The 17,415-nt window shown below is 52.7% G+C and overlaps 1 protein-coding gene across 7 annotated transcripts in view; it reads right to left on the bottom strand.

The window, feature by feature from the left end:
- Positions 1 to 17,415, bottom strand: part of CPAMD8 (C3 and PZP like alpha-2-macroglobulin domain containing 8) — a 71,464-nt gene that overhangs the window by 37,273 nt on the left and 16,776 nt on the right. For all 7 annotated transcript variants that reach the window (XM_044253983.1, XM_044253985.1, XM_044253982.1 and 4 more), the window contains exons 12-18: positions 14,527 to 14,697; positions 11,872 to 12,000; positions 7,294 to 7,477; positions 6,675 to 6,847; positions 5,951 to 6,100; positions 5,399 to 5,560; positions 3,840 to 3,982 (exon numbers count right to left, since the gene is read on the bottom strand). In XM_044253983.1, the coding sequence (XP_044109918.1) occupies positions 3,840 to 3,982; positions 5,399 to 5,560; positions 5,951 to 6,100; positions 6,675 to 6,847; positions 7,294 to 7,477; positions 11,872 to 12,000; positions 14,527 to 14,697 (1,112 nt within the window). The remainder of the gene's footprint in view (positions 1 to 3,839; positions 3,983 to 5,398; positions 5,561 to 5,950; positions 6,101 to 6,674; positions 6,848 to 7,293; positions 7,478 to 11,871; positions 12,001 to 14,526; positions 14,698 to 17,415) is intronic.

Below are 17,415 nucleotides of genomic sequence, written 5' to 3'. Positions count from 1 at the left end.
AATGAGAAAGTGTCGTGGGACTTACCTTAATTCCGAACCGGACAGGTAAACTTCTACCGAAGTAAAAGATAACACAGGAAGTCTTACCTGGAAAGGTTAACACTGGACTCGGTTATAGGGTCCTGGCTTAATTCTCTTGGCTGTCAATTAACACTCTAGTTGATTAGGATAGAACCTGCCAGTTCTTTTTTTTTTTTTTTAAGATTTTGTTAGTTTATTTGACAGAGATCACAAGTAGGCAGAAAGGCAGGCAAAAAGAGAGGGGAAAGCAGGCTCCCTGCTAAGCAGAAAGTCCAATGCGGGGGTCAATCCCAGGACTCTGAGATCATGACCTGGGCCAAAGGCAGAGGCTTAACCCACTGAGCCACCCAGGTGCCCCAAACCCACTAATTCTTTTACCTGGCAGGGTTAACATTCTACTTGATAAGGATTTGAACAAGTGGTGCATCAAAGGTTTGACAGAATCACCCTAACTCAACAGTGGCACTTCACATCCTGAGTTTAGAAGGTAAGAAGGGTCACAGGGACACCCCCCCTCCAGTATCCTCCCCTTTGCTAAATTGCCCCTGCCCCGGGTTTGCCATGTTTTTCCATATCTCACTTTGAGCCCCCAGCCCCTCCCTGTTTCCTAAAGAGCACCTGCCATTCTGGGTTCATTCACAGGAGCCGCACAGCCCACCTTCCTCAAGGACTGTCTTCTTCTTTAAAATAATAATTAGAAAAAAATAATAATAGGATGCCCAGGTGTCTCGGTTGGTTAAGCATCTGTCTCCGGCTCAGGTGATGATCCCAGAGTCCTGGGATCAAATCCAGCATTGGGCTCCCTGATCAGTGGGGAGCCTGCTTCTCCTTCTCCCTCTGCCTGCCACTCCCCCTGCTTGTGCTCTCTCTCTGGCAAATAAATAAAATCTTTAAAAATAAAAATAGTAATAAAACCGAGCCTCACTTGAAGTTTGGCAGAACTTCTCAAATTAAAAATGCTCCACATCTTTTCAACCTGCAGGATCTCTCCAAGGATTGCATCCTGGAAATACTCATGGACACAGGCCCCAGGACAAAGGGCTGGTTTGTGGCGGCAAACAGCCAAAAATCTCCATCAGGAGGGTGACCAGGTTAATCGGCTGGTAGTACGTTCATGCTGCAGAATGCTACATGTCAGTCTAAGGGAGTGAGGTCAGCGGAGGTGCACTGAGATGGATCCATTTCCAAGACTTATCGTTGACTTTGAAAAGGAAGACTCAGAATAGTCGTATAGTGTTCTCTCATTGCTTTTTTTTTTTTTAAGACTTGATTTATTTATTTGACACAGAGAGAGAACAGCAGGGGAGCAGCGGGTAGTGGGAGAGGAAGAAGCAGGCTCCGCAATAAGCGGGGAGCCAAATGTGGGGCTTGAGCCCAAGACCCTGGGACCATGACTCAAGCCAAAGGCAGACACTTAATCAACTGAACCACCCAGGCGTCCCATCTCTCATTGCCTTAAAAAAAAAAATCCTGGGATGCTTGGTTGGCTCAGTGGGTTAAGCCTCTGCCTTTGGCTCAGGTCATGATTCCAGGGTCCTGGGATAGAGCCCCAAATCAGGACCTCTGCTCAGCAGGAAACCTGCCTCCCCTCCTCCCACCTGCCTTTCTGCCAACTTGTGATCTTTGTCAAATAAATAAATAAAATATTTTTTTAAAATCCCCATATAGGGGCACCTGGGTGACATAGTTAAGCATCAGACTCTTAGTTTTGGCTCACGCCATGATCTCAGGGTCCTGGGATCAAGCCCTGCATCAGGCCCCACACTGAGCACTGAGTCTGCTTGGGATTCTCTCCCTCTGCCCGTCCTGCTCATGCACTCTCTCTCGCTCTCTCTCTCTTTCTAAAATAAATAAATAAATCTTAAAAAATATCCTTGTGTATGCACAGAAAATTTCTAGAAATCTAAGAAATTATTGAGCATCGTTGTCTCTAAACAAGGGAATGGAGGATCTAGAGACAGGAGACTTATATTTAATTATGTAAACTTTCACACTGCTTAAAAAGTTTCAACCACTGCACGTGGTTAAGAAAAATATCTTGTCCTCAGAATACAGATGTATGGATGTGTAAACCAATTACAAAAATGCATGGACACTTCCCTTTAAAGGCATGTCTTATGCCTTTCTGCACTGGGATTTACAATTGCCTTCATGGTTTGAGGTTTCAGAAAATTACTTTCATGCCCACTCTAGGCCAACCTCTTGGGGTACCTGCCATAAGAGGGCAGGGACCCCGAGGCGGTGTCTGGAGGGTGAAGGCCCTCACCCAACTACGTACTAGAAAAGCCTCCATATGTATCCCAAGTACCCAATGGGGAGACTGGCCTGCCCATGCCATGATGTGGAGTTTAGAAACTAGGACCCTCGTGGGCCTGCCACACTCTTGCTAAGTGTGAAGCCCAGGCAGGAAGAACCCAGGAGAACAAGGTATCCAGGACCTCAGTCTAGATGGAGAGGGTGTGAAAGATGGAGAGGGCTTTTGTGGACAGGCCTGCCAGGGTGGGAGGTCCCCAGGCCACTTCTGGCTCAGAACAAGGACTGAGGAGTGTGGGGCCCAACCTCAGGGTTTCCAGAGATACCAGATCTTGTGGCACTACTGACCACACAGACCCCAACCCCAGCCCCTTGGTTCTGCATCCCTCTTGCAGGAGTGAGCAGGAGGGAGTAAAGCCAAGCCCTGCCTCCCCCATGCCAGTCCCTAAAGCCAGCGACAGTGGGGAGCCAATGTCTTCAGAACACTCCCCCTTCCCTAGCTAGCTGGCTGACAGCTGGGCTTGAGAAGGGAGTGAGAGAGGCAGCCAAAGAAGGGGGTGGGAGAGAAGGGAAGGAGAAAGAGGAGACAGGAGAGAGGAGAAACACACCACCACCTGCAAAACAAAGCTTTCCAGGACAAGGACAAAGCCACAAATCTTAAGGGGAGATGTGAACCCCTCTCTGTCATCGATAAGTCAGCGAACAGACAAATGAGAAGTGAGCAAGAACATGAAAGATCTGGCCTTCCCCATCTGTAGGCTTGACTCAAGTATGCATGAGGAGCCTTGTGCAGAGTGGATGGGGCCTGGGATCTTCTTTTCAAGAAGACACACGCCTTTACAAAATCTGGCCACACAAAAAGCCTCCAAAGGAAGAACCAGACAGTGGGTAACAAAGACCACGTTCACCGGCCATAATGCGTGATTGACACAAATTTATAAAACAAATTAAAAATAATTTAAATATCACTCTGAAAGTTTAAAACAGATCCACTTCTGGATAAGTCCCAGTGCAAAAAAAGTTAGCACCTCTTTGGAATCAAGCAGGAACGGAAATGCTTCACAGCACAACTTGGGTGCTGCAACAGCGGCACTCTGAGGGAAATTCATAACCTTTGAAAGGCTTAAATGTGTTGAGTTAAAACAAGACACTGAAAAGCATTACTTGGTGTCCAACTCAAAAAAGCAGAAACTTGAAGGAAAAAAGGGGAGAGAGAGGAGGAGAAGGGAGACGAGGGACCAGGTGGAGGAAAGAGGTAAATAGAAAGAATTTTCTAAGCAGAATCCCTGGGAGAGGAAGAGTCAAACCCCACCTTACCTCTCCACCCCAAACCCTCTGTCCCAGGGAGCTCTGCTCCTGATGCACCTTCCTCCCTCTGCACCCCCACCCCCTACATAGTCAGGTGTGGCCAGGTGTGGTCAGTAGTGACTTTGCCCCCAGGGGACAGCAAGCATTCTCTGAAGACATTTTCCATTATAACAACTGGGGAAAAGGGGTGCTATAACCATCCAGCCCCCGAGGTCCACAGGACGAGGTCAGACAGCCCTGCGCGAGGTGGCAATTACCTGGGGGGTTGCCTAGAGGAGCTTGCAGCCCCCAGGCTCCCCGTGTGGGGTTGGAAGGCAGGGACAGCCTCGTCGGTGTACAGGCTGCCATCCTGTCGGTGGTTCAGGCTCACCAGGTCGGTCATCACCACCAGGCCTGTTTCCTAAGCAACAGACAATGCCCAGAACCCAGGTGGGCAAGCAGACAAAACGGCCCCAATGGTTCCATCCATTCGGGGCTCCGAGCCCGACATCACCGCTGCGTTGTGGCTCTGGGGGAGTCAGGCCTCTGCTCTGGGCTTGGTGACCAGGCTGGGGGGGGGGGGTCATGGGACCCAGTGACTATGCAGAGCAGAGCAGCAGGGAGGCCAGCACATCCATGACCCAGACAAAGAGCCACATGTAGGACTCCGTTTACCGGAGACATCCAGAACAGGCAAATCCACAGAGACAGAAAGTAGATTCGTGGTTGCTGGGGGCAGGGAGTGGCCACTCGTGGGGATGGGGTTTCCTCTTGAGGGGATGAAAATGTTCTGGAATTAGACAGAGGTGCTGCTTGCCCAACATTGTAAGTGGCCTAAATGCCACCCAATTGCCCACTTTAAAATGGTTCATTTGGGGGCACGTGGATGGCTCAATCATTAAGCGTCTGCCTTCAGCTCAGGTCACAATCCCAGGGTTCTGGGATGGAGCCCTGCTCTGGGATCGAGCCCTGCGCTGGGCTCCCTGCTCAGCGGGGAGACTGCTTCTCCCTCTGCCCCTCCCCTCACTTGTGCACACGTGTTCTCTCTCTCTCTCTCTCTCTCTCTTTATCTCTGACTCAAATAAATAAAATCTTTTAAAAACTGAGAGCAACTCAATTGCTGGTCAGCTCTCCTTCAGGAACAGGGAGTGTAAAGTCCGAGGCATCACCTCTTAATTCCAAAAGCTGCCAGGCTGTCACCAAATGTGTGGCTGATATGCAACTCAATACAGACACAGACAGAGATGTGGAATGCACTTTCTAGCTACAGCAGCAAAATGTTAATAGTGGGATCTAGGTAGTGGGCATACAGGTGTTTGTTAATTTGTTCAAACTTTTCTCTAAGTCTGAGTATCTTCCATAATAAAAACAGGAGAAAAATGATGCATTTTAAATGATTGTAAAACTGGGATGAAAAGCAGCCACAATGGGCCATGCATTCGAGTGGAGACAGCCAGCGGGCTCCCGGCATGATCGAGCATGATGCTTGCACCCCTTGGGGTCCCCAGCCCCCACAGCTCAGAAGGAGGAGGATGGATGTGAGCTACAAATGTTGGGGTGGGCCCCTGTCAGCTCCCAGGGTGAAGGTTTTCCTTCCAGCAAAGCACCCTAATGTCTTTGCTCCTTCTCAAGTTCAAGTTATAGGTCAACACTCATACCGTTCTGCACCCCGTCTGCTGTGCAAACTGGGAGGATCCATCTAGGAGAGTCAAACATTAGCGCTGCCCCAATAAAAATTTGGAAACACCTCCCCCCTGACCATCTCTGTGGCCCTTCTGTGTTCCATAGTGAGAGGCGCTTGGAAGGGGGTGGTGGGTCTAAAACCACCTGTCCTTACAGCGAAGGCAGACCCGGAGTCCTTGGTGCTGCCCCAGGGCCATGGGAAGATGGAGGAGCGCCGGCGTCGTCGGGCTGCCAGTCCGGGCCACCAGAAAGACCCATCATCCCGGGATGCCCCGAAGGCATCAGAAACATCATACTCTTCCAAGTCCTGGAAGACCTACAGGCAAAGGGAGAGAGGGCCTGGTTGACTGGAGGTTTCTTGTCAACCCCAACCGGGTCTCGGGGGTCTGGCATGCTCCTATCTCAACCTCCTTTCGCGAATATCACTTGGAGACCATCTTAGGTGTTGGGCACCGGGGTCACCGGCCCCTTCTAAAGACGGGCAGGGGGGCTGGAGAGGTAGGGCCTGGACGATGTTACATCGCAAGAATCTGAGGAATTTGATCCCGAGATCTTTCAACTCACAAAGAATCCATCAGGGACTGGGCTCCCCAGTGAAAGAAAGAATCTAGACTCATATGAGCCCCTTCACTTACTGGAAAGGGAGAACCCCACCCCCAACCCCGCTGTGGGGGTGCTGGACCCACGCTCGAGGGCCCCCACGCACCTGCGCCGGAGTCAGCTGGAATCCAGACCTGAGCAGGTAGACGCTCTTGTCCACCACAGTGACACACACACAGCTGCCCCTCGCAGCCCTGACCCTCAGGTCCACAACCTCCCCAGGCTGGGTCTCGTTTGCCGAATATGTCAGTGAAACCTGGACCCAAACACAGCAGAGAAATCCAGAACTTGGCCAACCTCTCCACCTGCCAGTGAGTGCTGGCCCTCACCAGCTCAGTGGGGACCATGGCCTTGCTGCCCAGGCAAGGACAAGGCCAGGAGGCAGAATGCTAGGAACAAGGCTGGTGTGACTGGAACATTCTATGCAGAGGATGGGAGAGGAGGGGAGAGGTGGGGGAGACAGGTGCTGGCTGAGGGCTTGGGGCAGCCATTTTCAAAGGATGCAGAGAGGTGGGGCAGAAGGCTGAGCCCACTGCTGGGGACTGGAACAGTGTCCCTTAGGTTTGGAACCCAGCGGGGACAGAGAACAGTGGACCGCTTTCCCTTTGTGGGTTTAATGCAATCCCCCTCTGGGGGACTTTCCGAGAAGTAAAGATGCAACTTATGTCATAATTACTCCTGAAGGCAGGGCAGCCCTTGCAATCCCGCCTCGGACACCCTCTGGGATCCCAAAGGCAGCCATGTGCAGCCCACCTGGGCACAGACACCCCCGGACAGCGCTTCCCTGTCCCCGCCCCTCCTGCTTCCCTGGCTAGTTCCCCATGCTCTACCCGGTTTTCAAAGAAGGTCTCAACGGCAAACTGGAGGCTGTCGGCAACCCCTTCTCCATTCTCCCTGACGTAGAAGACGAGCAGGCGGCCCAGGGGGACCATGCTGGGGCTCACGGCCAGCCGGAGGGAGGTCACACACACGTTGACCTCGGCTGCAGGGGCAGGAGGAGGCTCTAGGACCAGTCAAAGGTGGGGAGAAGCATGAGAATCCAGCAGCCCATGATGGGACCACCAATGCCTCAGGCTGCCCTGAAGGGGACATGGGGCACCGCAGGGGGAGGGGCTGGCCCCCGGGCGAGAGCTCCATGGATACTCACACCCCCATTACTTCACCTAGAAGGGAATGGAAACCTAAAAGGATGGGGGCGGATAGGATTCCCGAAGCATCACGCCGGTCACCAGTTCTCAGCCAGGGCCGTGCTACCGCCCCAGGGGACACTTTGGGGTGTCACGATTTGGGAGTGCATCTAGTGGGCGGGGCCGGGTGCTGCTCAGCCCCCTGCAGAGCGCGGGGAGAGTGATCCAGCTGAGCCCTGCTTATCCCTCCTTTCCAAGGTGACCTGCCCCTGTCTCAGTGGTTCAGAAGGAACGAGGAACTCCTGCCGGAAGCTGGGCTCACCTGTCTCAGAAAGGTGCATTACGCGGATGGGGGTCCCTGGGGCAGCACGCCGGCTTCTCTGCAGGGTGACGGGGGCGGGCTGCTGGCCTGAGAGCACGATGTTGCCCCGCGCAGCCACCTCGTAGTACAGGGTGAAGTTGCAGGGACACGTGGACTTCACGGGGAAATGGGCTTCCTCTCCCACCTGGGGGAGACACGCAGCATGGGGAGCCCTGCCTGGCACCCCACAGCCTGGGACAGTGGGCTGCTCTGGGGCCACGAGGAGGCCAGGACATGGCCAGGGCAGGGTCTCTGGCCTCAGACCCGAGAATGGAGCATCGTGGCAGTGGGCAGTGGCCGTGCCCCCGTGGCAGCCTTAGCCGTGGCTCAGCGACCAGGGCTATAGAAGGACGGAGCGTTCTACCAGTGTGGAAGCTCTCGACGAGGTGGGGTGCAGCAAAGAAGTGACCCTGGCCCAAAGAGAGGTCTGGCCTTTGTCCCCCAACCCATCCCCTCACCCCCCAGAGGGGAATCTCTCTCTCTTTTTTTTTTTTTAAGATTTTTTATTTATTTATTTGACAGAGAGAGATCACAAGTAGGCAGAGAGGCAGGCAGAGAGAGAGAGAGAGGAGGAAGCAGGCTCCCTGCTGAGCAGAGAGCCCGATGCGGGACTCGATCCAGGACCCTGAGATCATGACCTGAGCCGAAGGCAGCGGCTTAACCCATGAGCCAGGCGCCCCAGAGGGGATCTCTTAAGTCTCTGAAATGCCCTGCCTGGTAAGCATCTTTGTCTACTCAAGGCCTCAGGCCACACCAGATACTGATAATATAATTGATGAGAGCTGGGGCAGGGGTGCTACATCACATTGTATCAGTGTCACGTCTGGAGGGACCAGGACTGAGGTCGGCTATGCAGGTGGTCACCCAGGGCTTTGCAACTGCCCATCCCTGCCCCCCAGTAAAAACCCCAGACCCCGAGCATCCCTGCTCATAGATCTGCTAAGGGTTTAGAGTCCAGAACACATAAAAAAAACTCTCACAATGCAACAGTGAAAAGACAATTTCCTAAAACTTAAAATCAGCAGGGAAGCTGACAGTAGGATATGCAGGATCTCTCTGCACTGTCTGAGCAACTCTTCTAAAAATCTTAAAAGTTATTCCAAAATTTAAAATAAAGAAAGTAGGGTAACAAATTAGAACATATTGAGCGATTTTTTTTTTTTAAGTCCCTAAGTCAGTAACATACCCTGAACCACTGCACAGCAACAAAAACAACCGTAGGGAGGAGGGACAGAAAGTTCTTTCTTTGTACAGAGGAATACCAGCTAATAAACGCAGAAGGAAGGACAGAATTCAGAGCCGCCACCACGCAGCGCCTCTGGCGATAATGGACTATAGCAATGGATTGTCAGTGACGCTAAAGGCACGGCACGGGGGTGGGAAGGAGTTTGCTGGGGCGTCAGGACATTGTGGCTCGGATCTCAGATGGTCACCCCGATTACTCAGCAGACTCCCCCGCAAGGGGAAAGAGCGGGAGGAATCAGACCCGACCCCAGGGTAAAATCAGCTCCAGCAACGGTGGTGCGTTCTCAATCTGTGCCTCTTGCCGGGACCCCATGAGAGCAGCACAGATGTAGCCATTCTGCCTGATTCTAATGCAGAATGTGGGATCCTCTACAAGACCACGGGCCTGAATTCTTCACAAAAGTCATGGCGATGAAAAGGCAGAGGTAGGGACTGTTCCCGATCAAGAGCAACTATGGACACAGGAGAGCCAAACGCAACATGTCAATGGATCCTGAAATGCGTGCACACACACGTGCACACACGCACACACACACACGCGCACGCGCGCACATGCACGCATGCACACACGCTCATTCCCAGAGGCACATGCAGATGGCGGCACACTTACACATGTGTGCACAAGACTGTGTAGTCGTGCACGGGTGTTCACACGCAAGATATAAGTTACATCTTTGGGGACATCTTCGAAAATGGGAATATTGCCTGTGAATTAAACTGCATCGTGAGTTAACGTAATTTTCTTAGATACAAGAGCCTTGAGATCATGCTGAAGAATGTCACTTCTAGGACATGTTATGCTCAAGGATTTCAGAGTGAAGCATCATGGTATCTGTCACTTATTTTCCAATGTTGCAGCAAAAAAAAAAAAAAGTCTAAGGGAATAGATGGATGGCAGGTGGATGGGTGGGGGGATGGGTGGATGGACGGACAGGTGGACGGCTGGGTGGGTGGGTAGGTGGACAAGTGGGCGGTGAGTGGGAGGATGGATGACAGAGGCAAAATGTTAATTCATAAATCTAGGTGAAAGGCGTGGTTATACCATTTTTTATTATTTCTAAGTTTGTATATGTCCACCTTATAAAAAGACACCTCAACAAAAGTCCCCTTGGGTTTCAGATGTCGGAAAAGAGAAAAAAGCATGGCATCACAGTAATCCTGAAAGACTGGCTTGCGCTTCGGAGCTGAAGGAAGGGGAAACCAGAGCCCAGGCTGGACCCAGCAGGGCCGCTCTTGTCTCAATGCCCTGCAGTTGTGCCCAGGGCCCCTCGGTGACAGTCGTGGGGGTGAGGGGGCCGGAGCCTGCTGACCCCACTCAGGCAGGATGGAGATGTCCCTCCGAGAGGAAAGTCTGAGTGGCCCAGCCAAGTCCCTGCTAGCAGGAACTGCAGTCCCGGCACCTGGGGACAGGCTAATCCCCGCCCCCGCAGGACAGCGGCCAAGGTCAGCACCCCCTCAACGTGCTGCTGCTTGAATAGCGTTACAACAAGAACAGCATGTCCAGCCCAGCCAGGCACAATCTCATCCGAGTTTCTCATTCTCATAACCCCTGCAGAGGGCCATTAAGCCCCCAAAATGGGCAGTCCTGGTGCCATGATTCCTCTGAGCTGTACCCCAGCTGCCTCGGCTCCGGGCAGCGGCTCTCGGAAAGGGAGCGCCAGAGGTCTACAGGACTGGCGAGGCCTGGGAGCGCAAGGTCGAGAGGACTCTCAGCTAAGGGAGCTCAGAGGGTGCTTTATGACCCATCTACCCTTCAAGAGATGAGGGCGTAAACCAACCACCATTCGTCCACATCATACGACAGACAGGCAGGGCAGAACCCTCTATGCACGGTGTTAAGTGAAAGCAGCAATGTTTTCATCAGAAAGCAGAAAGCTGCGTGCGGTACGGCTCCAACTACAGCCATTCCCCTTATCCATGGTTTCAGTTACCCGCCATCCACGGGGGTCTGGAAACAGATGCTCCTTCTGACATGTCATGGGAAGGTCAGGGGCCGCCGAACGCCACGTCACAACGCCCTCCTTCATCCCCTGGTGCAGACCTTACACCACGGTGGGATCACAGGCGGGCTGGGCACAGTACAGTATATTTTGGGAGACAGAAGCCACAGTCCTGTGACTCTTATTACAGTATATTATTACGCTGGTTCTGTTTTATCATGAATTATTGTTGGTAATCATCTCACTGTGCCTGATTTGTAAGTCAATCTGTGTCGTAGGCACATATGTATAGGAAAGAACATACAGCTAGGGTTTGGTACTATGCGCCATATCGGGGAGCCACTGGGAATGTAGGGATGTATCCCCACGGTTAAGGGGGGGATGACAGTCTACATCGGATGGAAAACAGCTGTTCTGAGTTGCTGCCTGGGCATCTGATGGCCTGACCAGCTGCTCACACGCTGAGTCTGGACATTCGGATGAGGACCCGAGCTTGGGATTCTGGCTCCATCATTTTCCCCCACGTGCCTTTTAAAATAACCACTTAGCACTGACCCCCAAAATGTTAGTGACCTCCTCCTCAGCCACCTATGAGTCACAGGCACTTTGCTGCCCTGCTGTCCATCTCCTGCTGCCGTGGGACCTGGGGCAAAGGCCTGCCCTCCCCGAACCCGCCGAGCTCGCTGCGCACCCACCCACCCCACTCTGCGATCTGTATATAAATCTCGTGACCTGACTTCCTATGTGCGTGTGTATCGAAACTCTGCCTCCAACCCAAACACAACCCCAGGGGGTTCCACTTCTCCCAACATGATATGACATTCTGGAAAAGGCAGAAAGATAAAGACCGTGAAAAGACAGGTGGTTACCCGGGGGCTGGCGGGGAGGGAGGGATGAATGAACAGGTGGGGGGAGGGGGGAACCCAGAGGATTTTCAGGGCACTGAGTCCATTCTGTATGATACTATAATGCTGGATGCGCGTCATTCTACGTTTGTCCAAACCCACGGAACCTACAATGCCAGGAGAGGTCCCTAACACGCCCTGCAGACTGCCGTGAATCCAGCGGACGCGTGGACACTGACTCATTGACCGTAACAGGCGTGCCACCCCGTAAGGCAAGCTGCTAATCTTCAGGGACAGCACCCCGGGGGCCAGGTTTATCACGGTAAACCCCGGGCCACAGCCTAAGTGTTCACCATAATGAAATGACAGGCGGGCATTCATCCCGAGGAATTCCGCCCTTGCTGGAGGGAGGCGGGGCTGCGGCATCAGTCCCAGGACCCTGCTCACTGCTTCCCACCTTCCCGCCCTGGGGGGGCAGGGTTGGGGGAGGACACGCCTGCAAGCCTTACCTGCAGGGGGCGCGAAGGCGGCTGCAGCTGCAGATAGCACTGGCTGGGGGAGTACCAACTGCTGAGAGACAAGTAGCTGGGCAGGTAGTGGACCCCCACGGGCTTTCCATGGAGTGCCGTCACCTTGGTCTGAAGAAACAAGGGTACTTGGTCAAGGCCTGGAGGCTTGGTGGAGGAAGGGGGTCTTGAGGAATGCCTCTGCCTGCTCTGGCCTGCAGCAAGACCCTCTCATGTTCCCATTTGCCTTTGGGGACCCCCCTCCCCAGTTCTCAGAGACTAGGGTCCAAGGTGCCTTAATGTGCTGTTTCTCAGCTCCAGGAAGCAAGTGACCAAGACTGGTCCCAGGGTGTTGGGGTGGGGAGAGGGCGTTCACGCAGACGCAGGTCACTCGTGAGGCCACCAAGAGCCAGTTTCATCACGGGCATATTAGGAAGCCCTCCCCATCCCCTACCCCCTCTCTGGCTTGCTGGTGGCCCTGGTGGCTTCTCAGAGAGGATAACAGGCCTGGAAAGGGACCACAAAGAAAGTAGACAGAAGGAGCAACCGTGTGGGACAGCAGCCCCGGGGCTCTGGACCCTGACGCTCCCTGAGCTCAAGCCCTTCCCCCCCAACCCTCCAACCCCCTACCCCACCCCACTAAGCCCTGCGGTTACACAGCTCTTGTTCCCGTGGGCTTTGAGCCTGTTCCCTTCACGTGCTGCTGAAAGACTAGAGGGCAACACAGGGAGAGGACAGAAGTACAGATCGAAGATTTCTGTGGGATCAGGAATAAAGAAGTTGGTTCACTTTGTCTCTAGTTTCCGGGAGGTAGACTTTAAAGGCCCCGGGGTCTCCCAACCGACGAGAGCTGTGTTTTCTTAAAGGTTTTACTTATTTATTTGACAGAGCAGAAGCAGGGAGAGTGGAGGGAGAAGGAGAAGGAGGCTCCCCACTAGCAGGGAGCCTGACACAGGGCTTGATGCCAGAACTCCGGGATCATGACCTGAGCCAAAGGCAGACGCTTAACCCACTGAGGCACCCAGGGGCCCCTGCCTCACTCTCTTGGGTCCTAATCTGTCACTTCACTGTAATAAAACTGTGATTGCCAAAGACACAAATCTCCAGTGAAAAAATAAGCCTCGGGGAACGCATGTCCAGCGTGGTGACCATAGTTAACGATATCGTACTATATATTTGGAAAGTTGCAAAGAGCAGATCTCCAAATTTCTCACAAGAAGAAAAGAAAGTGTATAACGATGTGTGACATGGGTTGTTGAGCACACCTACCATGGTGACTGTTTCATGACAGGAGGGAATATGGACGGACTCAGGCGTCCACCCGAAACCAACATATAGCGATGTGTCAGTTACACTCCGTTAAAAAGTAATTAGCGGCACCTGGGTGGTGCTGGCGGTTAAGCGTCTGAATTGATTTTGGCTCAGGTCCTGATCTCAAGGTCCTGGGATAGAGCCCCACATCAGCTTGTTCCTCTCCCTCTGCCCCTCCCCTCCACTCATGCTCTATCTCCAAAATAAATCAATACATCTTTTAAAAAACAAAGAAAGTAAAAATCATTAACAGTTACCATTCGTTTTCCGTTTAAAAGAATTAAAGACCTTTTCCTAATCAGTATTTAATAACATTAACAGAATACCTTTCTATTAAAGTGCCATTTTGGGGAAAAGCTAATTTTTAGACATGTATCTATGAGACAGAAAATTTATTCAGCTAATTCTGGTATTTGTAGTATTTCGGGGCTTTGCGGCAACTTAATTGCTAGGGGACTAATGGAAACAAAGGGGTGTCTTTTGATCATTGAACAAAAAAAGCTGTAATTGTAGTAACGAATTTGTAGCCCATTGGAGAGCTGTAGCCTAGAGACCCCTGAATGTGCAACTTGGATGGTTAAAAGTCTGTAAGAACATGCCGCCCCACAGAGGACACAGTCACCCCAAGTGTCCTCGGCTCCCACCTACACATTTACTCTAGGCTGCCTCCCACCCCTTCCCTGCCACCCAGAGCCCATGAGGCCGCCACAGAGCCAGGGCAGGGGGTACTGGGACACCACCTTCTAGCACTCCTGCTCCTCCCTCCCCTGACAATGGGACCTCCTATTCTGCCCATTCTACCTTCACAGCTCCAGGCTTGGTGGCCTCTCTGTCATTGCGTCCTGTCCACCTACCTGTGCTACTCCCAGGTACCCTCCCATGATGGTTACCAGAGCAACCACTGGGTATTCAAAGTCAGATCAACTCTGTCTCCCTGATGCTGCCTTCTGAGTAAATCCCAAGTACCCTGGTGAGGTCAGGGGCACCCTGCCAGCTCCCTCCTCCTCCAAAACTTCCCAAAGGACTCAGCCTGGCCTCTGGCTTCTGCATACCGTCCTACCCTCCCAGGAGCAGCCTGGATGACCCTCCCCAAGGTCAGGAGTCCACAGGATGAGATCCAGCCACCTTCAGCATGACAGAGCCAGGAGCACTCACCTGTCCTTGACCTCCCATCTTGCCCTGGGATGGGCTGGTTATCCATCCTCCAGACTCCCCTCAAAGGCTGTAAACTCCCTCAGGGCAACTGTAGGTCACAGGTCCACCGAGATGGTGCCCAACCATGGACTGGGGAACGCACCAAGGCTGTGTCTAGTGGCTGAATGACACAGGTCCAAGCAACTCACCCACCTCCAGCCACACGTGTTGCGCTGACATGGGGATGAAGGGGATTTCAAACCCCACCAGACCTCCCCGGGACACAGATTCGATGGTGTAGAGGTTGTCCTTTGGTGTCAGCTCTGCTCGGATTTGGACCGTCACCCCCTCGGCTGGGCTGCCATCCGGGTAGGACAGCTCCACCTGGAAGGGTCACCAAAGATTCAATACGGTCAAGGCAGCTCTGCTCCCCAAACTGATCTAATCCCCCAGCCAACTTCCCCCGAGAAGTCAAGCTGACAGTAAAACTCACAGGGAATTGCACGGGTCCCCAGATAACCAAAATAATCAAGCAAAAGAGGAACCAAGGAGAACTCACATGTCCCAATTTTCTTCTTTTTTTTTCCTGAGATTTTATTTATTTATTTGAGAGAGAGACCACAAGTAGGCAGAGAAGCAGGCAGAGAGGGAGGGGGAAGCAGGCTCTTCGCTGAGCAGAGAGCCCGATGCGGGACTCGATCCCAGGACCCTGAGACCATGACCTGAGCCGAAGGCAGCGGCTTAACCCACTGAGCCACCCAGGCGCCCCCTTTTTTTAAATTGTAATTTTTTATTTTTTATTTTTTAAGATTTTATTTATTTATTTGACAGAGAGATAGAGAGATCACAACTAGGCAGAGCGGTAGGCAGAGAGAGAGGGAGAAGCAAGCTGTCCACCGAGCAGGGAGCCTTATGTGGGGCTCAATCCCAGGACCCCGGGATCATGATCTGAGCTGAAGGCAGTCAATTAACTGACTGAGCCACCCAGGAGCCCCCGTGTCTCAATTTTCAAAACTCACTAGGAAGCTACAATAATCAAGACAACGTGGTATTGGCATAGAAGAGACATAGCGATCGATGGGACAGAACCAAGATTCCAGACACAAACCCACACATCCATGGTGAATTGGTTTTCAACAGGGGTGCCAAGACCATCCAATGGGGAAAGAAGTTTCCTCAACAAATGGGGCTGGGACGACTGGAAACCCACACATGAAAGAATGAAAGTGAACCCCTACCTTACCCCATCTACAAAAGTTAAAAATGGATCATAGACCTAACATGAAGAACTAGAACTTTGAATCACTTAGAGATGGGTGGGCCGGGTGGGAGGACCGTCACAACCCTGGACTTGGCAAATGAGTCACAAGGTAGAAGCCACCACGTGCTGGCCGCTAGCCTGGGTCCTCGTGGTGAAGTGGACCTCCTGGGCCACGTGGTGTGGAATTAAATGAAGACCACCTGACAGAGAATGGGTAAAGGGTATTTACTCGGAGCCTGCTGCAGGAAGAGAGTCCCAGCCAACACCAGTGGTGTTTGGCTGAGCCAGAAAAGCAGGTGAAGTGGGAAAGCCTTAGAGCGAGAAAGAGGGATGGCTTCAGGTGTGTCCCAGTTGGAGGCTACTGGTGTGGAGAAGCTGTAGACAGCTAACCGGAAGCAGGGTATCCCAGGCACCGGTGAGGGGAACATCCGGGGACTCAGTATCCATCCCGGGTGTGGATTTATTTCGGCGCTCTGAATTCTAGCCCACTGGTCTCCGTGTTCAAATCACAGTGTAGGAATCACCACGTGCTGGCCATTGGCCTGGGGCCACGCCAGGGTAGGAACAGCACGGGCAATGCTACGAACATTCCATGTGATGTTCAGACCTCATTCAGACAGGCAGTAAAGGGAGTTAGAACAAGGGGTTCAGGACTGGGATGGTGGGGTGCCTTGGGGGCTCAGTGGATTGGGTGCCTGGGGGGCTTAGTGGATGAAGCATCTGCCTTTGGCTCAGGTCATGATCCCGGGTCTCTGGGATCGAGCCCCCAGTTGGGCTCTCCGCTCAGCGGGAAGCCTGCTTTTCCCTCTCCCTCAACTCCTCCCCTCTGCACATGTGCGTGCTCTCCCTCTCTCTCAAATAAATAAAACCTCTAGGGCGCCTGGGTGGCTCAGTGGGTTAAGCCGCTGCCTTCAGCTCAGGTCATGATCTCAGGGTCCTGGGATTGAGTCCCGCGTCGGGCTCTCTGCTCAGCAGGGAGCCTGCTTCCTCCTCTCTCTCTCTGCCTGCCTCTCTGCCTGCTTGTGATGTCGCTCTGTCAAATAAATAAATAAAATCTTAAAATAAATAAATAAATAAATAAAACCTCTAAAGAAAAAAAGACAGGAATGGTGTGAAAGAAATATAGTCCGTGGGCCCCAAAGGACCCTATATTAGTCCCTCGCTTGTCTAGATACTTGGTGACAGAGTGACAGGGGCTTCTGCCTGCATGATCCCCACTTACAGCTCTGGTATTTAATGCCGATGGTGGAGGATCTCCAGGCTGTACGTGAAATGCTCCCTTTCATTGATCTGACAGCCCAAGCCCTTTCTTCATGCACATTCTGACCCTGCTCTTTGGGCTTTAGCTTCTTTACAAGCCGGGACCCTCAAAGCCAGGGGCACACAGGTGTGTCTCTGTGTGCGGACAGGAGGGACTGGGATCCGGGCACAGAGAGGAAGGAGATCTCAGAACAGAGAGGGAGTAGCAGGACACAGCATGAGGACAGACCAGCAGGATCCTGTGAGTGACCCACAGAGGGCAAGAGGGGCCAGAGATGCAGGCGGTGGGCAAGGCTGAGGTCAGGGGTGCCACCAGCTTCCCTCCCTCTGGGGTGACACTGGGCGCCAATGGCCTTTCCCCCGCAGGACACAAATGCCCAGTGCAACAGTTAGGATAAGGATCTTGGGTTTCTGGTCACCTAAAACCTAACGGTGTCTAAGCATGGCATGGTGGGTGGGGGTAGGACGTGGGAGTCTATTCAAAATGTCACTTCCCTCCCCGGGGATCTGAGTCAGTTGTCTCAGGGGCAGAAGATCTGCTTTGGGCGGGGAGCATTCTTTTGGATGCTAGTTTGTCCAGA

Source organism: Neovison vison, chromosome 6 (assembly GCF_020171115.1).
Source record: "Neovison vison isolate M4711 chromosome 6, ASM_NN_V1, whole genome shotgun sequence".
Taxonomy (NCBI): Eukaryota; Metazoa; Chordata; class Mammalia; order Carnivora; family Mustelidae; genus Neogale; species Neogale vison.
Note: the sequence above shows the minus strand (reverse complement) of the source record. Positions and strands in the feature narration are given on the sequence as shown.